This window comes from Apteryx rowi, unplaced genomic scaffold (genome assembly GCF_003343035.1).
Source record: "Apteryx rowi isolate R43461 unplaced genomic scaffold, aptRow1 scaffold_53, whole genome shotgun sequence".
Classification (NCBI taxonomy): Eukaryota; Metazoa; Chordata; class Aves; order Apterygiformes; family Apterygidae; genus Apteryx; species Apteryx rowi.
In genome coordinates this window covers 3,335,971-3,359,585 of record NW_020450794.1, presented here as the reverse complement: position 1 = coordinate 3,359,585, position 23,615 = coordinate 3,335,971, and the positions used below count along the sequence as shown (strand labels likewise).

General features: G+C 47.6%; 2 protein-coding genes across 4 annotated transcripts; one reads left to right on the top strand and one right to left on the bottom strand.

Moving 5' to 3' along the window:
• Positions 1–1,890: 1,890 nt before the first annotated feature.
• On the top strand, positions 1,891–13,827 carry THUMPD2 (THUMP domain containing 2). Of its 2 annotated transcripts, none has more exons than XM_026080788.1 (10): positions 1,891–2,345; positions 2,902–3,034; positions 4,258–4,661; positions 5,911–5,988; positions 7,348–7,400; positions 7,696–7,783; positions 8,738–8,809; positions 9,435–9,549; positions 11,260–11,377; positions 12,979–13,827. In XM_026080788.1, the coding sequence occupies exons 1-10, from the start codon at positions 2,178–2,180 to the stop codon at positions 13,298–13,300; spliced, it is 1,551 nt and encodes a 516-aa protein (XP_025936573.1). In that variant the 5' UTR covers positions 1,891–2,177; the 3' UTR covers positions 13,301–13,827. The 2 variants fall into 2 exon arrangements, with proteins under 2 accessions (XP_025936573.1, XP_025936572.1); XM_026080787.1 differs by having other exon boundaries at positions 2,238–2,345; positions 5,911–5,991.
• Positions 13,828–16,345: 2,518 nt separating this feature from the next.
• On the bottom strand, positions 16,346–20,508 carry TMEM178A (transmembrane protein 178A). Of its 2 annotated transcripts, XM_026080791.1 has the most exons (4): positions 20,287–20,508; positions 19,789–19,902; positions 18,832–18,969; positions 16,346–17,554 (listed from the first exon to the last, which is right to left on the bottom strand). In XM_026080791.1, exons 3-4 carry the CDS (start codon positions 18,935–18,937, stop codon positions 17,313–17,315), a joined length of 348 nt encoding a protein of 115 aa, XP_025936576.1. In that variant the 5' UTR covers positions 18,938–18,969; positions 19,789–19,902; positions 20,287–20,508; the 3' UTR covers positions 16,346–17,312. The 2 variants fall into 2 exon arrangements, with proteins under 2 accessions (XP_025936576.1, XP_025936575.1); XM_026080790.1 differs by lacking the exons at positions 19,789–19,902; positions 20,287–20,508 and having other exon boundaries at positions 18,832–19,761.
• Positions 20,509–23,615: the final 3,107 nt, after the last annotated feature.

The following is a 23,615-nucleotide window of genomic DNA, read 5'->3' as shown; positions in this document are numbered from 1 at the left end:
TGAGACGGCCTGGACGAGCCCCAGCGATGAACTCGCATCCTGGGGCCCTGAGCAGCCTCTGCTCCCAAGCTGCAGTCACGGTGAAGAGCTTTTCTTGCCTGGACCCAGCCCTCCTCGAGGAAGGAGGCTAAGTGACGTGTTTGGGGACAGAAAAGCCTCGCTGCCTTTTTGTCCCCACACACCTCAGCCTCTCCCAGCACCGGCCTCACACCCAGTGCCCTGGAGAAAGAGGCCAGGCCCAGTGGCAGGGGGGCCAGAAAGGGAGCATTTCTATCACTGAGGGCGGTGAGGGTCTTCAAGTCCCAAACCCCGAGATCGTGGGATGCTGGTGCATGACTTGGCAGCAACAGTGGCTTCCTCACCTCCCCCCAGGCACTGTGCGCAGATGGTCCCRGGCTTTAGTCGCACCCGGGTCGCCCCGGCCCTGCAGGACAAGCCAGGGATGCGGAGGGAGGGTGAGGGGCCCTGCCGAGAGCGGCGCTGGGGTTAAATAAGCAAACCCTGGACTGAACGCACCGGTGTCGCTTTGCTTCGGGCTGGATCACCCCAGTGTGCATTTCCCCGAGCCAAAACCCCGCAGCGGGCTGTGACCGTGCACGGTCCCACTTGGCTCGGCCCGTCCCCGGTGCAGCTCCGCGGYGAGGTGGGACACAGCTCCCGGGAGCGGAGCCGGCGGTGAGCGCGGGCTGCGTCCTGCTGCGGCCCCTCCGCGAGGGGTGCGGGGCTGCGACTGCGGCTCTGCTCCTGCCGGAGCGGGGCTGGAAAACACCCTCACCGGCTCGTGGCCGCAGCAGCTGGAGTCGGACAAGGCGGCTCCCGCCAGCAGGCAGAGGGGGTGCGGGAGGCGAGAGAGCGGCTGCTGCACAGCACCAGGACCTGGGAAACAGAGCGTGGAGCTGGGTCTCTGCGTGGCAGGGCCACAAAGTCCAGGCGCATCCCCATTTCTCACCATGGGAATAAAAGCCCTGTTTTCCCCAAGCAGGGGGAGGGGACTGCTCTGCAGATTGTTTTTTTGAGGAGAAAGCAAAAGCAAAGAGAGTGCCAGAATCAACACTCAAGGAGTGTCTCTCTCTCTCACRCAAGATGTTAACAGTTTATTAAATTGGTAAAAGAGAACTCTGTAAATGAGTACCCTGCTTCCAATTAAAAATGTTTACATCTATGATAAACATGGGGGGGTAGATTTCCCTTATTTCATTTATGTTTCAGAATCAAGAGAAACTGTAATGACATAAGAACCATGTATATTATGTATATATGTTGATATAGTATGTTTATATTTACATATAATAAATGCATATAACAGTATAATTCAGTGAAACAGAATTGACATCAATTGTAACCAAGGGGAATTGGCCTCCGTAGCTGAAGAAATTTGAACTGTTTCAAGTAACTCCTGGCAGGACAGACTGTAGTATAGCCCCAGAACACAGAACACATTACACGTGTTTTTACATCTTATCATTGTTTTGCTTAGTATGCCATTACTATTAGTTGAGATAATGATTATCTTCTTTTGTAACAGTTGGAAACAAATTACGCTTCTGCAAAGATACATATCACAAAAGAATCAGGAGTGTGTAAGATTAACTAAACAGGGTATATAAAGATTAAGATCCCTCAAAAGGAGGGTATATTCCACAAGTGGGTGTCGTATCCAGAGGAGCCATGATTTGTATTATGGTATTATTGTTAATAGCCTGTGGACGTATTAGATTTGCCTATCATCTGCTGTAATCTTATGACTCTTAAGTAGTAATGTTTCTGCTTATGTAACTACAGCAGGTATTTAGCTTATTGTTTTTTACTTTTCTGTAGAGCCCTGCCACTCTCTGAGCAAGAAGCTGTCGACAACAGAAACTCTGCGGCAAGCCCGAGGGGCCGAGATACGCCGCCTGCCAGAAGAGCTTGGTTCAGTAGCGGCTGCTATGGGTTAGCTGTGACAGCAGTTTCTCTAATTTACCAAGTGTCTTMTATGGCTAATTTGTTCTACCTTTACGCAGTACAACCATGGTTTCACACAGGCTGCTGTAACAGGCAGTTATTCCATGCAGAATGAGACAGTTATGGCTCTACCACAATGACATGGCGTGGCCCAGCCCGGTGACTCAGACCCGGTACAATAGCAGAGACCTCGGGAGAGAAAGGCGTAGAAGTGTATTAGTAAGCACACAAAAATGACCCCAAATGGGTCCTTAGAGCAAGGAAGAAACCAGCAACACGAGCATCATATTCGTCCTGGCAAAGGGCTCCAGATGCTGCCAACTCGCCGTAACAACAACCCCCCCCCGCACTGCCACCAGAACGAAACCTCCAAGCTCAGGACCCCGAGCAGCAGTGGCCGGGTGAGCATCACTCCAGGGAAAGGGGTAGGAACTAAGAAGTATGGGTGCATCTTGCAGCTCCCTCACAGGCTGCAAGACCCCGCGCCTCCCCTCCCTGGGCCGCCCCTCACAGCCAGCACCCTTCACACGGCCACGCCGCCGCTAGACCGAGGGGGCGGTGCGAAATGGCGGCGGGGGGCGGGCCGCAGCGCGGGTGGAGCGGGGCGGTGCGAAATGGCGGCAGGGGGCGGGCCGCAGCGCGGGGGGGCGGTGCGAAATGGCGGCGGGCGGCGATGGCGGGGGCCGGGCGGTATTTCTGCACGGCGGGCCGCGGCCTGGAGCCCTTCGTGGCGCGGGAGGTGCGGGCGCGGCTCGGCGCTACGGAGGTGAGGGGGCGCTCGGCGGCCGTGTGGGGGGGCGAGTCGCCTCAGCCCCGCCTGAGAGGGGAAGGGGGTGCGCACCTGTGTGCTGCGTGCGCAGATACGCAGCAGCGTGCGGTGGCGCTGCTGAGCCGCTTAAGCGGCTCGTGGCAAAACGCTTTCCCGTTTGTTTGTTTATCCTCCTTTTTTTCCCGAAGGTGGACTACGTTTCGGGAAAGGTGTTCTTCACCACTGATGCGGAGCTGAGCGACCTGAAGAAACTGAAGTCCGGAGAGCGGTTATTTCTGCTGCTTAAGAAACACGCCCCGCTCCCTGTCTCTAGAAATAAAGGTATTGCGTTCGCCTTTCCCCTCCGGTCACCTCAGCCTTCTGCACCCGAGATGCCCACTGGGAGCCCTAGATAAAATCCTGTGGGCAAAATTAATTTTCGATGGATTTCAACTGCTGTAGTTCTAATAGAGAATAATTAATTCTGACATATCTTTCATTCAGAGACTCCCACATGTGTTTTTGTGCTGAAAATGGCTTAAAGAAAACTGTTTTTAAATAGCTAATTGTATTAGCTCATGTTCTGCTGGTGCTATTTGTATATGTGTGTGTATAACCCTATCCCCACCTGAAAAACTTTCTGAAACTCAAATGCAGTTCTGGACCCCTCAGGCGTGTTACACTTTCTCTGAGGCCAAGCAGACCTAAACATGTATCCTGTGTCACATAACTGTTTGGGACACAAACTTCTTGTAAATCTGAGCGCTTCAGGTAACATCCTGTCTCAGTGTTGGAGTTAAAGCCTCAAGAAGAGGGATGGATATCAGTGTGCTGATGGTGTTTTATGTGGGAGGCTACAGATGGCCTGTAACTTCGAGGATCCAGTTTATCCATGGCTCTAAAACATAAAATGAGAAATAGGGACATCTAAACCTTTTTCCTTGACCACCTTCAAGGTTTCTTGAATTAGCTTCTGTATTCCTTGGGTTATCTTCCCTTTTATCATAGCTAAGTCGACAGGACTAACCATAGGTGTAAGCTTGGGCATGCGTGAGGGACTTTGCAGGATTGAAGGCAGGTTGATCAGTAGCGTGGATAGATTCAGCTCAGAATAAAAGCCACAAATGTATTCGTTTATACAGGAAACCTAAGTGATTTGTGTTCATGTCTGTCTTTCAATCCTGGAAAGTGTCCCAGGCCTCTAATCCTGGACCAAATGTTTTCTGGGGGGGATGACATGGTGGGCCAGTTCTCAGTCTCTGGGAATGACTCTAGAAGTGGTCTGGTCTTCTAGTGCAGCTGAATTTCTACAAATCTGCATTCCAACCTTGCAAAACTTAGTCTTGATTCTGCGGAGCCTGCAATCGGACTGACACGTACATTTCGGTTGATGGGGTACATGAGTGTTGAGAGCTCAGCTGCATTTGTGATGTGTGCTGCTGCAGTCCCTGGGTTCAAACGTTAATGAAGTCTAAACACAGTCTCTGTTAACATCTGTTATTAATATGTAGGAAAATCAAATGTTGAGATTGAACTATTTAATCAGAAAGCTCCTTTTCTTGCAGGGAAAGCATTGCATGAAATTAAAAGCCTTGTCATTGAGGAACCGAGATACTGGCTTGATATTATCTCTATTTGGAAAAATCTTCATGGACACAAGGGGGAAAAAGACCATGTCTTTCAAGAAAACCCCTTGCCTCTCAAGAGAAAATCAGAAGAAGAGGTGAATCTTGTAACTAAAAGACAGAAGACAGAGATTCATTCTGAGGAATGTCAAGCAGGAGCAGAAGAGAGCTGTGTGGTAACAGAGGGAATGAGTGATCAGGACTTTCAAGCTGAAAGCAAGACTTCTCTAGAAGACACTTCCAAAAGTAGCGAAGAGAAAGCCATTGATAATGAGGAGCATAGCTTCAGTTTCAGAGTTTCTTGTCGCTGTAGTGGAGCAATTGCCAAAATATTTACTTCACAGGTATGTTAAATTATCTGTGTTTTAAAACAAATTGGTAAAGGTGGAAGGAAATGTGTGGTTTATTTGCAATTTAAATTGTGCTATATGTTCTGGAATAGCAAACTGATCTAACCTTCTTGTGTCTTTTCTCAAAAAGAACATAACCTGCTTTACCTTCAGCAAATAGAAATACAAGCAGTGGTGTTCATTTTGAGGTACGATGTTACCCTGAATGTTTTCCATCTCAGTGCCTTTTATTGAGGAGAGGTAGACAGAAGTAAGAGGCTGAAGTAGATGGGCTTGTGAAAGCTGGTGCAGTCTAAGGAGCAATCCGCTAGCGCCTTACACCTACCCGAAGAGTGTTTCAAAGACAGCAGAGCCAAACTCCTCTCATTTGTGGCAGACAGTGTAATAAGGGGCAAAGACAAATTGCAGCTTGGGAAGTACAGGTTGGGTGTTGGGAAGAACTCATTCCCCAGAAGGGTGGTGCAGCCCTGGGACATGTACCCAGGGGTGGGTCTTGGTCACTGGGGTGTCYGGACTCTGCTAGACGGAGCTCCAGCCACCCTCAGAGAGCAGTGCTATGGAGACCTCCAGAGGCCTCTTCTCACCAGCACTTTTATGGTCTATACTGTATTTCCACTGTGATAAAATAAAAAAGCAATGTAGCTGCAGTTTATTTACATTTCTCTTTCTTGAAGATAAGTGGTTTAACTGGCGTTTCTTTCCCTCCACCCCTGGTAAAGTTAGTGCCTTGGGAAGATGGGATGCCATGAGCATGCCAACACAAATGCTTATTTAAGTTGGTAGTGTGAGTTTGAACTTAGTCTAAAAAAACAACTTTTTTGTAAGTTGTGGTTGTGCGCTGATAAGTTTGCCTTTAGGTACAGCCATGAGAAAGTGTGTGTGTGTGTGTGTGTGTGACATGAAGATGATGATTATAGGTGTTTGTTGTAACTTTAGCAGGACTTGAACTTCAGTCTCCCGCATTCCAGGTGAGTAATAGTCATTTTGTCCTGCAGTGTGTTTACTCTGTGTCTCTCTTGTCCTATCCTCTTGCGTCTCTTCAGGCCTTTATATGAACAGTTCTGTAGTGATTAAAGAGAGACTGTTTCTCTTCCCAGGTATTTACAAGGACTGTACAATCAAAGCTGTGTTGTTGGGGTTTTTGTATGTTATATAAGGACTAAAGGGATGTCTTTCTCCCCTTAGCTGTAGTTTTCTTAATTGTGTTATTTTTATTGCCCATTATTATTCTTTCTTCTCACAGGAGATTGGAAGAGCAGTTGGCATAGCACTCATGAAGCAGTTTGGATGGAGGGCTGATTTGCGGAATCCAGATCTAGAGGTAGCACTGTTTGTCTGCCAGATGGTCTTTTGCTGCTTCCAGATTTGCCCGGCATCTCTTGTGTTTTGTTTTCCGCTTCCTTTGCACACCACACTGTGGACTCTCCCTGTTTATCTCTCTGCCACTGCATTTCACCAGAGAGCATCTGGTAGCRAGGAGCAAAGCTCTTCACCAACCAGTATGCTCAGGCCTTCCGGTCCACCTAAGCTCCCAGCGTAAATACCATAAAGGCCAGCATGGGCCTGTACTGTCAGGGGAAGGATCTGCCCAGGGGACAGCTCAGAAGCCTGCACCCTTACAAACTTTTGGACTCTGGCTGACTCTGTTAAAGATGGAGTTCACCTGAGCCACTGGGCAGCTGGTTCAGCCTCTGTAAGGGAAGAGAAAGCAGCAAGGTCCTTTTCTTGAGTAACTCTGTACTTGAGAACTCAGTTTAGGGAAGAGGTTGCAACCTTATGCATCTTCCTAGACCCTGTCTCTTGCAAGCAGCTAGCTTAAGACACCCTCCATGGTGCAAACTGCCTGGGACCTTGGGAAGGACTCGTTGCTCTTGACAAGCTTTCTGCTTCCCTGCACTTGGCATACAGAAGCTGCTGTCAGCATTGATGCTGGGAGGCCTGAGGCCTTCCATGAAAGCTCCCAGTTCATCCACTGGTTCTGTTTTTACCAGACTGTGCATCGAATAAGGCTTTGTTGAAACAGGAATGAAGGGTTTGCTCCTTGCTCGGTCAGATTTTTGCTCTGAAACTGTTTCAAGTGCTGAGGACTGGAACTCTTCAAAAGTAGCATGTTTTCCTTTGGGCTTCTTGGGAAGTGATTGCAGTCATGCAACACCTGTTGGAGAGCTCAGAGCCTTCTCTTTTTGGGATGCTCTCTATGGCACAAGCCATAGGACAAACTCTTGAAGCTCTCTGTATTTCTGGAAGTACTACCCACCTCTGCCTTCCATCTGAAATGCTTGTTAAAGGCACTAGTTTGAAGGGGAGGGGGGAGAGGAAGGGGAGAGGGGAGGGAGATGAATAATAATCAGCAATTTTTGATGAACTTTCTTCCTGGTGCCAGTGTATACAGTGAACTATCTTCTCCTGCTTAGAGTAAATGGTTTTACAGTTAAAGGTTTTACAGTTAAAGGTATCCTTTTGACATTATAAAAAATTGGTTCCCTTAAAGATTTCAATTCTTATACTGTGTGATTTCTTCCAGTTAATCATAATTTCTAAAGCACGTATTTTTGTTGTTAAGCTAGGATCAGACATTCATAGAAACATCCTCTGAGTCTGGTTTAAAGGAGCTAAATTTACGTCATCTCCAGTTGGGAGATTCTAATGTTGGTGTGTTCGTTTGTTTTCTGTCTTTCAGATCTTTGTACATCTGAATGACATTCACTCTGTTGTGGGGATTCCTCTTTTCAGGTAGGCGTTTTCATCACCAGATTTGTTTTGGCAGTACCAGAACTAGCATAATTTCTAAATGATCCTATTGTCCACCATGAATATTTATTGTCTGGGTTAATATTCATTGGACAGTTGTGTGGTCTGTCCGGAGCTTTCCTGAGCATGCAGAGCAGACTTTGCAGTGAGTTCGTAGATGAAAGCAGACTGTCTTTCTGTTTGCAGATCTGAAGTCCACTTCCATTGGTCTTTCATGTTATATGGGCTTTTCTGGCTTGGTTGTACCATCATCTCATGTTGCTTTTACTGTCTGCAGGCTTCCATTAGCCAACAGGGAGTATATCCAAACAGCAGGACTGCGATCAACGATTGCATGGGCCATGGCATCTCTGGCTGAAATCAGTGTAAGTGAATGTTCATGGCAAAGGTGTGGAGACCCAAATGAAGGAGTACTGCTGCCAGTCAGGGCTGAAGCTGCGAGACTGAAGAAGTATTATGGTTTTAATACCTATGCTCTGATCCAAGTCGTAGTATTGGTGCTGAGTTTCAAAAACAAAGAGGAATATTAGGGAAAAACAATATATACTAAAGACAGATTATAGGGGACATAGCGTTGGTTCAAAGGGATCTCTGGAGATCTCTAGTCCTACCTCCCCCTTGGAGTGGGACTGTTGCCAAAATGGTAGATCAGAGGAACCATGACTTTGCCTAACTGAGTCTGGAGAACTTCCAAGGATGGAGAACCTCCACCTGTCTGCCTTATCCCAGGGCTGTGCTACCCTTCCAGGGAAGCAGTTTTACCTTGTACCCAACCAGAGCTCCCTTGGCTCTGCTGGTCATGTTGCTCCTAATGTAGCCTAGGGCAGAGTTTGCCAGATTTGTGACGAGAGCACAATGTCTGCTCGTGTTCAGCTTGATGTCTGCTGTAACCCCAGGTTCTTCTCAGTCAGGCTGTTCCTTCCTGTACTGACACATCTAAATTGCACATCTTTTTTTCACTGTCCATACTTTAAAACTTGTTTGGGGTCCCCCCCCCCCCCCCCCCCCCCAAGGAGAACAAGAGTGATCTTTCCCACAGATTAATTTGATACCAATATCTGTCTGCACTCCAGTCATTTTTTTTCTTAAGTGTCACATCAAGACTGGATGCATTTGATGTATTGTTTCTAATGAAGTTATTCAAGCTTTTTGCTATACTGTCTTACAAGCAATTTTGGTGTGGTAAAGCAGTGATCATTGTTAACCACGTTGGGTTCAGCAGTAATTTATAGGTGATGAGCACATCAGAGTAGGCTTTGCATTGGGAGAGGAGTCTTGTCATCCTGCTTGGGATGCAATAAACCCTTTTATTTTTGTAGGCTGGTGCCTTTGTGCTGGATCCCATGTGCGGGTTAGGAACAATACTGCTGGAAGCTGCAAAAGAGTGGCCTGTAAGTATGACAGTCGCAATAAGTGGGACCCTTGCAAGACTGCTTGTAGTTGCATCAGGAAAAATCTGTACCACAGTTATACTGAAGTCCATGTTCTTACTGGAAAATTGGAACCAAATGGGTCTTTCTAGGCAGTTGTTCAAAATGTTTTAGTACTGACATTTCCTCCACAAGAATGTAAAACAGTCCTACACGCTTGTGCGGAAGGGTGCTGGGAGCCCTGTATGTGTGCAGGGTTTGAGTCAGCCATGGGCCTTCTTTTAAAATGCCTGGGCTTACTGTGGGAATGGAAGCGTCAATGGGAGAGTACAATGAGTTGTTGGCATTAGAGGCAGTGCAGCTATCCATAAGTGGCTGGGATCCTGCCGTTAGGACATAGCCCCTGTGTTTCTCTAAACTGCTACTCTCTTGAGCAGCAGAGAACATGAAGGAAGTGGAGATGTCACAAATTTCCCCCCTTCCTCCATCCTCTTGGTCTATGTATTGCTCTTGTGTAATAGTAATGGGTCTCCCAGCAAGGGGTTTGTCCTAAAAGAGCTGTGAAACAAAACAGTTCTGTGGAGGGTTTGTAAAATAAATATACCCGTTTGTCAACGAAATGACTCTTCCCTTTTTCTCTGAACAGGAAGCCTGTTACTGGGGTACTGATATAAGTGATTCACAATTAGAGGGTGCATATGTGAATATTAGGACTGCAGGCCTGATGGATAAGATTGAGTTACTTAAAGCTTCTGTGAAAGGTACGTCTGTAAATGCTCAAAGTGAGGCATGTTTAAAGTCTCCTGTGGTTCTGGGGTTGTGCAGGTAGTGTGCTTATTCTTGATGATCTGTRCTAGAGCTAACTTTCAACAAAGAGCTGAGAGGTTACCCTCTGTAATGTTAGTGACTGGATACTTGCTTGTTCTCTCCCCCTCTGAACTTTGGCAAGAATAAACTCAGCTAGAAGACAATAAAAATAATAATTTTCAGACACGGGCAGTAATTTTGTATCTTAATGGGCAATTCGCAACCACAGAGTACTTGCCATATAAGAGTTTTTGTATATTATGGGAACACAGCAAAGGCAAATCTGTACATAGTGTGGCTTGTAACTTAATTTTACCAAATGAATAACAGCAGGGGCTCATAAAGCGTAGTGTTGAATTATTACTGTTTTGCAGTGGGTGTACTTTAAATGATGGTGGCTTTTTCTTGGAAGAGGGAATCAGTTTGCTCTCAGTTCATGAACTAGTCTGGGAAGAAGGTAATCATTTTATGACCTTGTTCTGGACCTCAGAGCCTGAATCTGAATTAGTTTTATGTGAAATTCATGACAGACAGAAGCTAGCTGTTCTTCCCTGTGCACAGATGGATGGAGTATAAACATATCTCTTTCCTTGCAATATTTATTTCTTATTAGAACAATCAGCTATAAAGCCCTGATGAAGCTTGACTTCCAGGAGGTACTCTGATGTCAGGCTTTCCTTATGCTGAATAACTATAGCTGGTGTCTTGGGCACAAGTCAGAAGCTGTTGTTTCTGCATGTTTTGTGAAGGACTGTAGGTAACTTGTCCTTCCACTTGTAGATAAAATGTTTTACTGTAAGTGCTGATCCAAGGATGATTCAAGAAACACCTCTAGCCATTCTGGAAAGGCTGGCATGGAATCGCAGCAGGGTTTAGGTAGGGGAGACCTCTAGAGGTTTTTAGTCCAGCTTTTCTGTTCAGAGCAGGGCTAACCCCAAAGCCAGGTCAGGTTGCTCAGTTTTGAGTTTCCCCAGGGATGGGGAACCTGCAGTCTCTTCCTTCAACCTGCCAGCTACACTCTGGCCAGCACAGCCCAGTATGTGGTTGGCCTTTGTCACAGCAAGGGTGCTCTGCTGGGTCATGGTTGACTTCTTGTTCACCAGCAGTTCACAGGTCCTCTTCTGCAGAGCTGCTCCCCAGCCAGTTGGCTGCCAGACTGGACCCACCAACATATCTGTCCTTCTCACATAAGTCAGGAAGAGAAAACTAACTATTCCTGGGGGGAGGCAGATTTAACATTTGGCTCCTTGCCATTAATATGCGTGCATTTGAACATCTGCGCTATGTAAAGTGCTTGCGAGCTTAACTCTTCTCCCACATGTTGCTTGTAAAGATTTACTGCCTGTTGAGACGCAGCAATTAGTTTGGAAACATCCCATTTTGGAGAGTCTTACTGATGGGGCAAATGTATCACCAGTAACAGAATTTGTGAGCTAAACCATGCTCTCACGCCATTGTCATTACCCAGTCTGCATTGGGTTGGTAGTGTGTGGGATTGGCTTCATAGTGCTGTTTGTGTGGGTAAATAGAGTCTCAGAAGGAGCTATGAATCTGGGTGCATAACCTTTGGAAGAGCTGGCAGATGGTTTTATAAGGTGAATGACAGTGTAGCTCCTGTTCATTTTTCAGATAGTCAGATGTAAAGACCTGCCTTTATTCTACAGCATTGCCATTGCCTTCAGAAAGCTTCGATACTGTGATTTCGGATATTCCGTTTGGGAAGAAGTTCAAGATCACAAAAGACATACTGTTCCTACCGGATATTCTCCAGGAGATGGAGAGGTATGTGTGGTGTTTGACATGCTTGGGGTGTGGTGTAAATGTAATGATGGTTTGCAATCCTGAGCATTCAGTCAGCTTCAAGTTTGCTCTATTCTAAACACTCTCTGGCTCTGTAACCTGATCCTGTGAGGGCTATGAAAGTCTGAGACTTTTTATTTGTCCCTTAAAAGCTCTTGTGGCTTGTCTTGCAAGCTGTGGAAGTGCTGGTGGCAGCGCAGGCTGCTGGGGGTGGGCATGTTGCCTGAGCCACGCTCACAAGCATTCTTTACAAATCATGATGGTGACAGAAAGGTAAAAGAGGGAAGAGCAGATTTTGAGAAAGAGGAGAGGATAACCTAGCCAAACTTGAAGTATGGCTAGGTAAATTAAACAATAATCCTTTTTCAGTTGATGTCTGCTTGTATTAAATCATAGGCTTTCATTCTGAGTTCACAACCAAGTTTTTTACTGGCCTGCCTCAGCAGGAAAGATTTCAGACCAGCAAATGGTGATATGCATGTTCCCCTCTGTCAGTGTACTGGAATATCCAACTAGCCACCTGGTTTTCTTTTTAAATGCCTCTTTGCATATCTCGCCCTGTCATTTTGTGGCAGAGTTAAGCCAAGCCAATAGTGGGTTGCTTTTAACAAGCAGTTCCAACCACCTGCCCCCCTGCATTTCTTGGCTGAAAGCAAGCTCTTTCTGCAAGATTAGTCTTCAGCTGGGTATTGATCTGACTCACCCAGTACCAGGGATGTGGTGGGAAGATGGTGAAGAAGGTGGGGTAGCTCCACAGAGCATCAGGGCAATCTTAGGTCAGCTTACRCTGACCATCCCTCCCTTTGGCCTTGTTTGACATTCTTACCTTCTGGTCTCACTTTATTTGTTGGGTTGTCCTAAGCAAAATATTTCCTTGGGAAGGTGGAAATGAGGCAGGGACAGTTATCTCGAGAGCCCCAACAATAATACTTTTTCCATCCGCTTGCTGTGAACAGAGCCCATGTGGTCTCTTTTCCTCTTTCAAAGTCGAGTGTAATGTTTCCTCACGTACTAAGAAATAAATAGATTGCAAACAATGGTTAATTTACCTCAGTTTCCTGAGTTTGAAAGACTTCAGTTATGAGTGGAACACTCAAAAGGCAGGCCTTTTACAATTTCCAGAGGGAAAGGTCAGCTTCTGAATTGCCTTACACACTTGAAAAGCTCTTCCTCTTGCTTTAATGGGAAACTGGTCCTTTGCAAATTGATGCAGGCTCAGGTCTTGCTTCTCTTAATGAGCCCCAAAAAAGGGGTTTTGAAGGTGATACCGTCCTTAATTCTTGGAGGAATTAAGATTAAAAACTGTATCCATCTTCCCTGCTAGCCAAATGGAAAGAACTCTTGAGGTCAGAAATGTTTAGGAGTCAGTAAAGGGCCCAGCTCTCCCATTTAGGAAGAGTTACAAAGATAGGTAATTTAAATACCATTTGGAAACTTAGCTTACTTTGAGCTGTGACCCTTAACATGCTTAGATGTTTTATTGGATGTCAGTGACATCTGAAGTATCAGTAATGTTGAGTTCTGCACAGATGAATGAATGCCGGGGGATGAACACCTAACCTTTATTTTCCTGCAATTGCCAGGGTACTTCGTGTTGGAGGGACTATTGTATTGCTGCTCAGTCAAGATCTCCGTAAGCACATGGACGGCGTTATGAAGCGTGTTGAAAATGATGGGTCTCCTAAAGCTGTTTCTGATGGTGCAAATGAAACCACTGCTGTGAAAGCCTTGAATATTGATGGGAATTCTTCCTCCGTGGTGAATGGTGTTGAAGAATCCTTTCTTAGCAGCGGACAGATGCGTTTTGGGTCTCTGGTGCCAGATGGCATCTATGGGGTTAGCCTGGGAAAGACAGATGCTTTCATATACAAATACAAGAAGATCTCTACTGCTGGGAAACAGTAGCTTTCTTGTGCTGTGCCTGAGTGAACTTGAGTCTTGATACACTTGAAAGCAGCATGGTGGTGAACCAGTGGAACCCTGCTAATCTGAAGCCCATGCTATTTGTTAGCTCACCTTATTTGATTTGGGTGTGATAGGTATTGTTTTTTCCTCTCCTCAGTATCTGGGAGAGGTAGAAAGTACCTGCTAGTGTTTTGAATGCTCTGTTGTAAAATACTGTAATGAGGTAGAGTCCTCAAATCCTTGTTCAAGCAAAACTTCTCATTCCCAAAGAAACTCCTCCTGACAAAGAAGGATTTTGTTTGCAGCAGTAAGAAAAACAGATTTGGTAATATTAAATGTATTTTCACCTTTAGCAATATTTTTTTAAGAAGCCATTCTTGTCTGAAGATGTCTCTAGCTCTTCTTGAGCTGGGTGTCTGCTCTGCTCTGTGTGCACTGCAGTCTTTTATTATTTTTAAAGCTAGTTTTCATTTGAAATGTCACTATTCAGATCTATTGGAGTGGAAAATAAACTATTTTCTATATCACTTCTTTGCAGCTATAGCATGTTTCTAACAGGCCCTTTATGCTTCAGTTTAAGTCTGAAGAGACATATTTCTACTGCCAGTAATGCTTTGCCTTACTTGATGATGTTACTCTAAGAGCACAACATGGAAGATGGGGAAAACTTTCAGGATGGATGAACAGCTGAAAGGTGACTTCTGCCTGCAAAGAGACATATGGAAAAACTCTTGAAGAGAGATTGATCTTAGAAATTCTTTTACTATATACAAAAGATATTTGGGGGGACACAGTCTTAACTCAAGGCTTTCCCACAGCTGCTCAGCCAACACTGAAGAATTTCTATAGAGAGTTATTGCAAATTGCTTTCAGATGATATTTTGGACAAGCATTTGCAGCTTGGCAAGCTGGGATGGAATCATGCATCGTGTTCCTCTGCCATGATTAGTGCAGAGAACATGTTTAACAGTGCCAGTGGGGGTGTGGGGGTTTTGTGGATTGGGTGTTTGTTTGTTTTGGGGTATTTTTTTCCTGATCCTGAAAAGGTGCTTTGGCTGAGTAAGGAAAGAGACTTTAACCTTCAGCCTAACTGTGCTTCTGGAAAATAAAACTTACTGTTGCTGAGAACTGCTTGTGGAGCCCCTCCACCTTTATACAATGATGAGGTGTCTTACCAATACTATCATTGTGTTCATGGGAAGAGGCCTCTGGAGGCCTCCACAGCCTCCCTGTTGGAGCAAGACCATTGCCAGGGCTAGGTCACATCAGCTGGGGCTTTGTCCAGACCAGTTTTGAAAACCTTCAAGGATGGAGTTTCCCACCTGTCTGGGTACATGTCCCAGGGCTGGACCACCTTCCTAGGGGAGAAGTTTTTTTGATGTATGAACCTCCCAAGCTACAATTTTTGGCTGTTGTCCTTTGTTACATTGTCTAACACTGCAAGAGTTTGGCTCTGTTATAACTCAAGTTGTTGTAGGCTCCCCTTAGATTTCCCCCTCAGTCTCCTTTTCACCAGGCAACCCAGCTCCCTTCCCTCACTGGTGCTGTGCTCCAGGGCCCTTGACTGCCTTGGTAGCCTCTGCCAGCCCCTTTCCAGGTTTAGCTACATCCCCACTGAACTGGAGGATCCAACACTGGACACAGTCCAGGTGGGGTCTCACTAGTGATGAACAGAAATAATCCCCCTGGCCCTGTGGCTCCTAATGCAGCCCAGGATGGGGTTTGCCTTATCTGTGATGGGGGTACACCGTTGCCTTATAGTTGGCCCAATGTCTGCTATAATCCCAAACCCTTCTCAGCAGGGCTGCAGCTCAGCACAGCTCTCCCAGTCTGGCCCGATGCACTGGGTTATCCCACCCCAGGCGCAGAGCTCCATGTCTCCCCCTTGAATGTCACAAGGTTCCTGTTGACCCAGTTCTCAAGTTGCCTGAGGCCCCTCGGGACTGAAGTTCTGCCACTCATTGTGTTAGCCACCTCCCCAGTTTAGTGTCACCCATGCATTTTTTTTCCTCTTCACCCAAGGTGGAATCAATTTTTTTTTTTTTAAACCTTTTTGTTGTTATATTAGATTACTGTTTAATGATCTAGCACTCAGCTTATCCAATAAGGATCAAGACCCATCAAATAGTATAAATGCATCTGGAGAGAGTCTTTCTGCCTCAAGCTGGTTACTACAGAAGACAGGCTGTGTAAACAGGTAAGAGCTGACTAACAGGACCTAACTGCTGAGAAACACTGCTCTGTGTTCAGTGGTAGAGCAAAGTGCAAAAACATAGGGAAGACTAGCCCCAAAGCTGTGCTTAGCTTTGATTTATCCTGCTGCTGTTTCCTGGTCTCTTGACTGCTCCCAGATCAATTAATTGATCTGTTGGGTCTCTATCCACTTTGTATGATTGTGTTTCTTTGCCTAAGTTGCCACTGATTTTTTTTTTTCTGCTTTCATTTAATTGACGTTTATTGCATTAAGCCGTGATACTTCTGTTCCACCACCCTTGCCTCTCATCTCCCCTTCCTTCCTCTCCCATCCCTTCAATCAACCTTCCTTTCTCTCACTTCTCCCTTCTTTTCCCAATCCTTTGCTTACAACAGTCTGTATCTGAACTTCTCCCTCACCATTCCTGTGTTTGTCTTGTACCATGACACTTTATTGCCGAAATGACTTCTCCAATCGCCCTGCTGCTTCAGCAGTGTCTGGTCTGCTCCTCTGCAATGCAGGCTTGGCTTCCCGGACCTTCTGGGGGTCCGGCCAAGCTCTGTCCCTGTGCTCAGTAGATGTGAAGCTCYGCTTTGGCAATGAATGCGTGGATGGTGTGCTTTGAGACAAAGTGGGTTAGGTGGTGGCAGAGGATGGTGGGTTTGGATGAGTTATGACAGACGCATCAACATGGCACTGGAGTTTCCTAACTGGGGGCTGGCACTGTCAGTTTGAGTGCTGTCYGATGGATTGGCTTGAGCTGTGATCCGTTAACTTGCATGTCACTTCAGTTAAGCAATGGAAAATGCAAAGTGTTGTCCACTGTTCCTCCCCCCGCCCCCCAGCCCTTCTAGCACCTCCATCCTTCTGTTTTCATGGGTAGCTCCTTGGCCCAGGGAGGACGTGCTCCCTGGGGCTCTAGCCTTAGCATGCCACGCTGTCGCGCAACTCTCACTGACATAAGCACTATCCAGGCTATCAACCTCCTGGTTTATGAACTTTCTCTGCTTTGCAGAAGAGCCCAGTTCCAAGTCATGAAATTGCAGTCGACACAGATGCTTTTGACAGAGGCAGGTATTTTACTACAGATCTCGTAGCTTAACAAAGAGGCTAATGTTCTCATATCCAAGAGGCCTTCCAGGAATGGGTAGGAGTCACTTAATCTTTCTCACAGTGCAGCTCAAGTGCTCAGAATGGAAATCTTGGTTACTTAAATTATACAGGAGCTTCAGGTACAAAAGGGAGTCAAGCTGGAGTATTGTTACAGCAAACACTCGCTCCAGATACACACACAAAAAGGCACAGGCACACACTGATTTTTAAAGAGAAGGGTCTGTTGGGGCAGCGGCAGGGGACACACCAAAATCCTCCTTTTAAAGTCAAGTGCAAAAGGTGCTGAATTAAAACATTATGCATGCCCTGGGGAAGGGGGGACAACTCTGACTAGTATTCATTTGGCAGCAGTGACTTTTCCTTGGTTTCCTTATGTACAGACACTTCAAAAATAGAAATAGCCCTAAATTCTTGCAATGACTTTCCTCCCCTTTAGCCATCTAGTGCAGATATCTTCCTTTACACGCATGTAGCATATTGAACTGAAACAGCCGATTCTGTCTTGAGCTGTCTCCTTTTCCCATCTGTCTGCTGGGCAGCATGGGAGAGCGGTTTGTTGGACTGGCAAAACACGACAGTCAGATTTTGAAGAATCAAGTTTTTGTGCTTGGAATCCTGAATTCAGTTTTCACTTCTGTTTCTTTTAGTAAGTCCTGAAAAATACTGTTCAGCCACCACTGAGCCGTGCTGGCGATGGGTGGGCGGTCATACGGAGGAATCTCTGGCGGACTTCAGCTGCATAATCTTGCTTCTGCTGACAAACGGGTAAGCTGTGCAAAGACACCCAGCTGCCACTGTAAATCCCAAACTGCACCAAGCACAAAATATAGACCAGCTGTATCCATGTTCTACATCATCAGGAAGACTATAGATGAATTTGGGGAGACGGTTTAGATCGTATGATATGCTGGCTGCATAAGTGCACAGAGATATAGTGCAAAATATTCCTGTAAGTGAAACAATCACATTGGTATTTTGAGATGTAGCATAGGGTGAATAACAAAACAAATGTTAAGCCTTTACTAATCAAATAACTTGCACCCAGTTTTGTTGATCTAAGTTATCTTGGGAAGCACACAAAGTTTTAGTATATTACCCAATTATGCAAGACCGAGCCCTAGCTCTGTGGCTGCGAATTGCATCTTGTGAACTTCCTGGTTGCTACTTTTAAGAATAAAAATCTCTTCCATGACTTCAGTCATGTCTGTCTGTCCTGCCCTTACAAACAGAGCAAGGTAGCTAAAGCCTCCATCTGCGATCAGATCTGATCCACATGTCAAGATAGCGCCAAGGAAGCTAGGGTTGTGACGCAGAATCCCCTCCGTGGGAGCAGTGCCTGCTGTTCGCCTCAGAGGAGCCAGGAAAAATTGTTTTGCATGTGCTTTGTGTAATCTGATCTGAAGGTTATTGTGCAGGTAATCTACCTCTGTGCACGGCCCTCGCCAGCCCCCCCCCAACATACCTCTGCCGAGAACCGTTCATGCTAAATCGCTCTCCAGCTGTCTGTAGGCACCCTTCTCCCAGCCTAGGCTTTCYGTTGGGTTGCTTTTCATTAAGCGTTTTTCGCTAGGCTATGTTTTTCATTAGGCAGCTAAATTAGCCATGCACAATGAGCCTTTCCTTGGGCCAGTGCCTTCCAAATTTATTAAAAAAAAAAAAAAAAAGCTATGCTGTGCTTTATAGCTGCTCAAATCAAAATATTTCCTCTGGCACAAGAGAAAGTGTTACGCTCATCCTCGTGAGTTTGAATGCTTCAAACATCTGCTGGTTTCTTTTGGGGGGATTTTTACCTCTTCTCCCTCTCTCCCTCCCTAACTAACCTTGAATTTTGTAACTAGTGCTTTTTTAAACGTATCCCCCTCCTCTATTTCCTATTATTAAAGGAATCATATAGTCAAACACCAAGGACTGAAAACTGCAGCAAGGGACCCTTTCCAGCGTAGAGAACAAAGAGATCGCTTAATATGTAAAGGGGTGGGGGGTTGCTTTAGCCCTGCAGTCCTCTCCTGCTGTTGCATGAGGCTTATAAATTTTTTTCACAGGTTTTTGTTTCTAATTATTGGATGTTGCACTTGTCTGAGTAAGCGACTCATTTCATGCAAGGGGCAATAACTGGAGTTCAGAAGGAAAGGTGTGCTCTGCTTACTGGCATCCTACGCTGCCCGCCCAAGGGGAACCTGGGGAAGCCTTCGTCCGTAATTAGCATGCCAGAGCGACGGGTTACCTGTCATCAGGAACAGAAGGCCTGCAACGTGCTGGGTGAGGCTTTCTTCCCAAAAGAAGCTGACTGCTGCTACGATACACCCACAGAGAAGAACTGCCGCAGCCATGCCCAGGAAACCGGCTGTGATTCTTCTTAAGTCTGTTTCCACCGAAAACAAGAAATAAAGAGCAGGCAGTACAACGGTCATGCCTTCCATTGCAGGAAGAAGGGGAGTGATACCTGGCAAGAGCCACAAGCTCAGCTGGCCCGGGCTGGGCAGACCCACAGCAGGAGTAATTTCAGACCTGCAAGTACCTTTAAGTAGGTGGTGATCCTTTCCAGGACCAAAACAGCTAGACTGTTTTCTAGTTGTGCTATAAACTTCCCAATATTATATGAAGCTTCAGCCATACATAGCATTCAGGATGCGGGTGCAGCATGGATTTATGCAGACGCACAGTGGTATTTTCTGTTTGTTCTCTATTTCCTTCTAGAGTTACATTTAAAGTAACTTGGATGGGCAGAAATATTCTTGCTCTACTTTCTAAATGCTGGGGAGTTTCCTTGCAGACAGGTTCTGCCATCATTTAGTATGTGGTTTCTGACGTCAGCTTCTGAAACATCTGCTACTGGATGTTTTCCAGAGACAACAAAGCACAGGTCTTTGACTCAGCATCTGCAGACCCTTGGGGAGGTGAGGGGAAAGGTGATGTGCCTGTGAAAGGTGGCTAAGAGAAGCAAGCTTACATGCAACAAGCTTAAAATTTATTGCGTGTGGTATTCGCGCTTTCCTGGAATGACTGTGGCTTACAAATAGAAATGAGGGTGAAAATGGCTGATGGCTGGGCCCCRGTGGGACCCTGCTTCCTCAGCCCCTTCCTCTGCAAACTAGTGTCCCATTGCTGCCTTTCTCATGTGAAATGGGGAGCGCGTGGCAGCGACCTCCCTGGGGAGGAGCAGGCCGCGCCGAACACTTACGGAGTAGATGCCATTCATCTTGCTGGATCGCCTTCGTCAGGTTGAAGGGGACGTTGCGCAAGCGTATTGGCTGGGAGAAGTGGTACTTGATAGCGGTGCATCTCTGAGCGATGCCTGCCGGAGAGGAAGACGAGGCGTTCCCAGATCAGGTAACTGAAAACACCCCTGTCTCCCCTCAAAGCGCTGGGAGTTAGTCCCCTTCCTCACAGCTCGTCCTTGTCACCTTGTCCTCATCCTCCCCGGCCCTATGCCACGTGCTCAGCTCCTGCCCTTCCCCTTCTTCTCCGAATACTCAGCTCTAGTCCGTGCCACCAATGCCAGCACCCATGGCCTGGCTCCTTGGGAGACCACCATTGGCCCACTGCACTTGGGAAACGTTACCCACGATACGAGAGCCTTAATTGCCCCCCAACCCTGCCAAATACAGGGGTCCTGCTTCTGTCTGACAGACGAGAAGGGTTCCCAGACCGGGATGTAGGAACAGGGGGAGATGCTTACTCCTAGGCTGCCGAGTAAAGGCAATCAATGCGTTGCTCCTCCTCTCACGCTGAACTCGTGCCTCTCCCGGCAAAGACGAAACCTTCCCAGAAAAGGCTGGTGCTGCAGCACGAGAAACAATGCTCTGACTAATGCAAAAGCGCGGGCAGGAACCCTGCCCGCTGGGGAAGTGGCTATTGCTAATCTCTTCCAAGCAGTCCACGCTGGCCGGTGGCAGCACTGGCCAAGCCACTCCTTGTCACCAGTGAATTTGCAGGGGAGAGGGAAGAGAGGGGGAGACACGCTGGACTTTGAATGGGCATTAATTTTTGCAAGAGCAGAGGTGAGGGGAAAAAAAAAAAAAGAAGTGCAGGGATCTGGCTGGATTCCAGCTGCCATGTGATGTGCCAGTGATAGATACCCTCAAACAGCCACCATTCGGCAAATGCCGCAGGGATGGCTGCCCCGGTGTGCCCTTTCCATATTCGAGGCATTTTTGCCTGCCCTTGTTCTTAGCAGAGCAAACGCCAGAACAAGTTGTCACTGTCTCCGGACTGTCTGCGTTATCATCCTGGAAAGATAAAGGTGTTTTTCTTCTAATGCAAAGCACAACTCTGTGTGTGTGTGTGTGTGTGTGTGTGTGAGCATAACTGTGAAGTGCAATGGAAAAGCCTCCTGTTTGAGGAGAGGGAGAAAAATGGCCAGGCTGCAGCACTGCTTTTTTACACTCTTACATTAGTCATCCCTAAAAGTCTGAGGTTTAGCTCTTCTCCCTGGACCTCAGGATTGATTTCAGGAGGAGGGTATCAGTATAGGGCTGGTGTGTGGGGAGCTCCTGGCCTCTCACCTCCGGAGCCAGCTGGGCCCTTAAACTAGCCTTCCCTCATGTGTTTTCCTTGGGGTACAATTTACGACCATGACCAACCAGCCCTGGGACCAACACAAACTGCAGCTTTTCCCCTGACCCTGCATCCTTCAGCATCCCAGAAGCATCTGCCTGCCTCCATGTCTAATCCTGAGATCACACCACCATTAAGCAGATGCTCTCTGGCCCCTTGTAAGGACACCCTCCATCTCCTCCGATCTCCTAGCAAAGAGGACGGCCTAGCCCCAGGCCACCTCTGTGAACAAGGATAGATACAGCACTTCTTCTCATCCAGCACAGAAAGATGCTGGCAGGGAGGGTTGGGAAGACGCCTCCAACGGAGGCGAACCACATCAGCATCGCCAGGCCGAAGCCAAGAGGAGCCTGCCAATGCACACCCGCGGAGGAGCTCCAGCACTGAGCAGCAGCCAGGCTTTGGGGCTGCAGAGAACAAAGTGGCATTTTGGATCTAAGCAGCGGCAGCATGGATGGGTCACGAGCACAGCTGGCCCTGGAAAAAACRACGTGTCCAGCCTCAGCAAGGTATTTTTGTGGCTGGAGGGTGCAGATGACTATGGATAAGGCTTGTGATCCCTAGAGGCACAACAGTAAAATGTCACAACAATTCCCAACATCAACCAGAAGAACTCTTAAAGCAAGAGCTATTTTCTGCATCTCTGTTCCTTGGCGTGCGTGAGCTTGGCTGAAACTGGTAGGAATTGCAGCACTAACATTTGCACCTCCAGTGGCCTAACAGAAAGCTGTTCACCTTACTCTCCATCTGGTAAATGTGTTTTGGGGGGCAGGCCTYGAAAATGTTCAAGGAAAGGTGCCCGTGTTACTTCTTGTGCCTCAGATTCCCTGTGGGGCATGGTAATGACCTCCAAAAATGGGATGGCAGAGGGAACAGCATGGGAGCTGCTCCCTTAGGAGGGGGCTTTTTTTAATCATGAAACAGGGTATGTGCTGGTACACCTCAAAGCCAAGCTATCTACTGACCCTAAAATGAAACCGTGGGCAAAACCTACGTCCCAGCACATCACCGCACATTCAGTAGCGTTGAACGAGAGGAAACAGGAAGGCATTTGGCTGAAGTGTCACAAGGAGCTTTCACTCCCAGAGCCAAAAGAAACTTTTAYTGAGTGAGTTTGGCCCTTCCGAAAGGCACTGAAGAAGAGCTCAGCCTGACTTGCTGCAGCACGGGGCTAGACCATCCCTCCGCAGCCACATTTCGTCAACAGGAGGAAGCAGCAGAAGCCACCCCACAGCTCGGGGAATGAAGTGATGCCTGTTGCCGATTTGGTCCGTTTCTGAAGGTAGAGGGGAGCGCATYGCTTTCCACTCCATCTGTCTCTCTCACCACAGAGAAGTTACAGACACTACCGGAGAAACCCGTGGGTGTTTTTACATGAACAGAGAAAGCGCTGGCAGCTGCCAGGGATAGAAAGCAGGATTTAAAGGGAAAAAATATCCTGCTTGCTTCATTCATATCAATTTCTACCCCAGCAGAACCTGGCAAGAGCATAAAATGGGAGCAAATTTAAACCATTTCCCCTCTGATGAGATAAAAAAGACGACTGAAAGGCAAGAGCAGGCTGCGATGGGGATATCGGTGCTCTCCAGCAGGATGTCCTCTAGCCTTTCCGGACAGAGCTCAAACTCCCTGGCATTTCCTTCCGTAACTCATTCACAGCTGCTGCTATTCCCAAACTTGTAACAGAGCCCAGTGCCTTTGGATCGGCTTGTTGAGCATCTGTGGTGACTTCTTCAGCTAACCTCCTCCTGCTGCCTTTCCTGGCTCCTCTGGCAGCAGAAAGCAGCCCAACGGGCTCCAAAGACCTGACTCACTCGCCAGCAAAAATCACAGCAGCCCGAATCCGATTCTGGCAGGTTTTAAACCATTTTTATTTGTGGCGATGTAGAAATAGAGCAAAAGTCATAAAAAATTAAGCCGAGCAAAGGATGGCTGGCCCAGAGAGGCTGGAGGGACAAACGCACCAACAGACGCTGTGTAAATACCTGCCCGAGCTTCACCCGCCTYGTTTCCTCCTCCGCTCCGATAATCCCTCGCCAGACCAGGGCCAGCCCCAGCTCCGCGCCCCCACGCGCGTGCCCAGCAGTGCGGGGGGTCCTGCGCGCCAGCACCTGGTGCGAGGCGGGCAGATGGGGCCTCGTTTTATTTCTCCCCCGTCAGTCACCAGGAGCGTGGGCAGGGGGTGCCGGGCAGGAGGAGGGTGCCCGGCCGGGCCGCGTTGGGGCGCAGCGGGGGGGACCCCGGCGGCTGCGCGAGGAGGCGGCGGGCACGGGGAGAGGGGCGCTCGGTTCGGCAGCGCGGAGCCCAAGGGGGGAAACGCTCAGGCCAGGAGACGGGGCCGCGGTCCCGCAGCCGAGGGGGAAGGCGCTGCGCGGCTCAGCTCGGCCCGGCTGGTAGCGACGAGGTGCGCAGATGGGGTGCGTGGAGGCCGTGCCGGGGGTGATGCGCAGG

Coding starts and splice junctions, on each gene's coding strand:
- THUMPD2 (XM_026080788.1), top strand. CDS start 2,178: ATGACCCCAAATGGGTCCTTAGAGCAAGGAAGAAACCAGCAACACGAG. Junction 5,989..7,347: donor TGCGGAATCCAGATCTAGAG/GTAGCACTGTTT, acceptor TCTGTCTTTCAG/ATCTTTGTACATCTGAATGA. Junction 9,550..11,259: donor ACTTAAAGCTTCTGTGAAAG/GTACGTCTGTAA, acceptor TTTATTCTACAG/CATTGCCATTGCCTTCAGAA.
- TMEM178A (XM_026080790.1), bottom strand. CDS start 19,027: ATGGAAGGCATGACCGTTGTACTGCCTGCTCTTTATTTCTTGTTTTCG. Junction 17,555..18,831: donor CCTTCTGTTCCTGATGACAG/GTAACCCGTCGC, acceptor TTTCACTTACAG/GAATATTTTGCACTATATCT.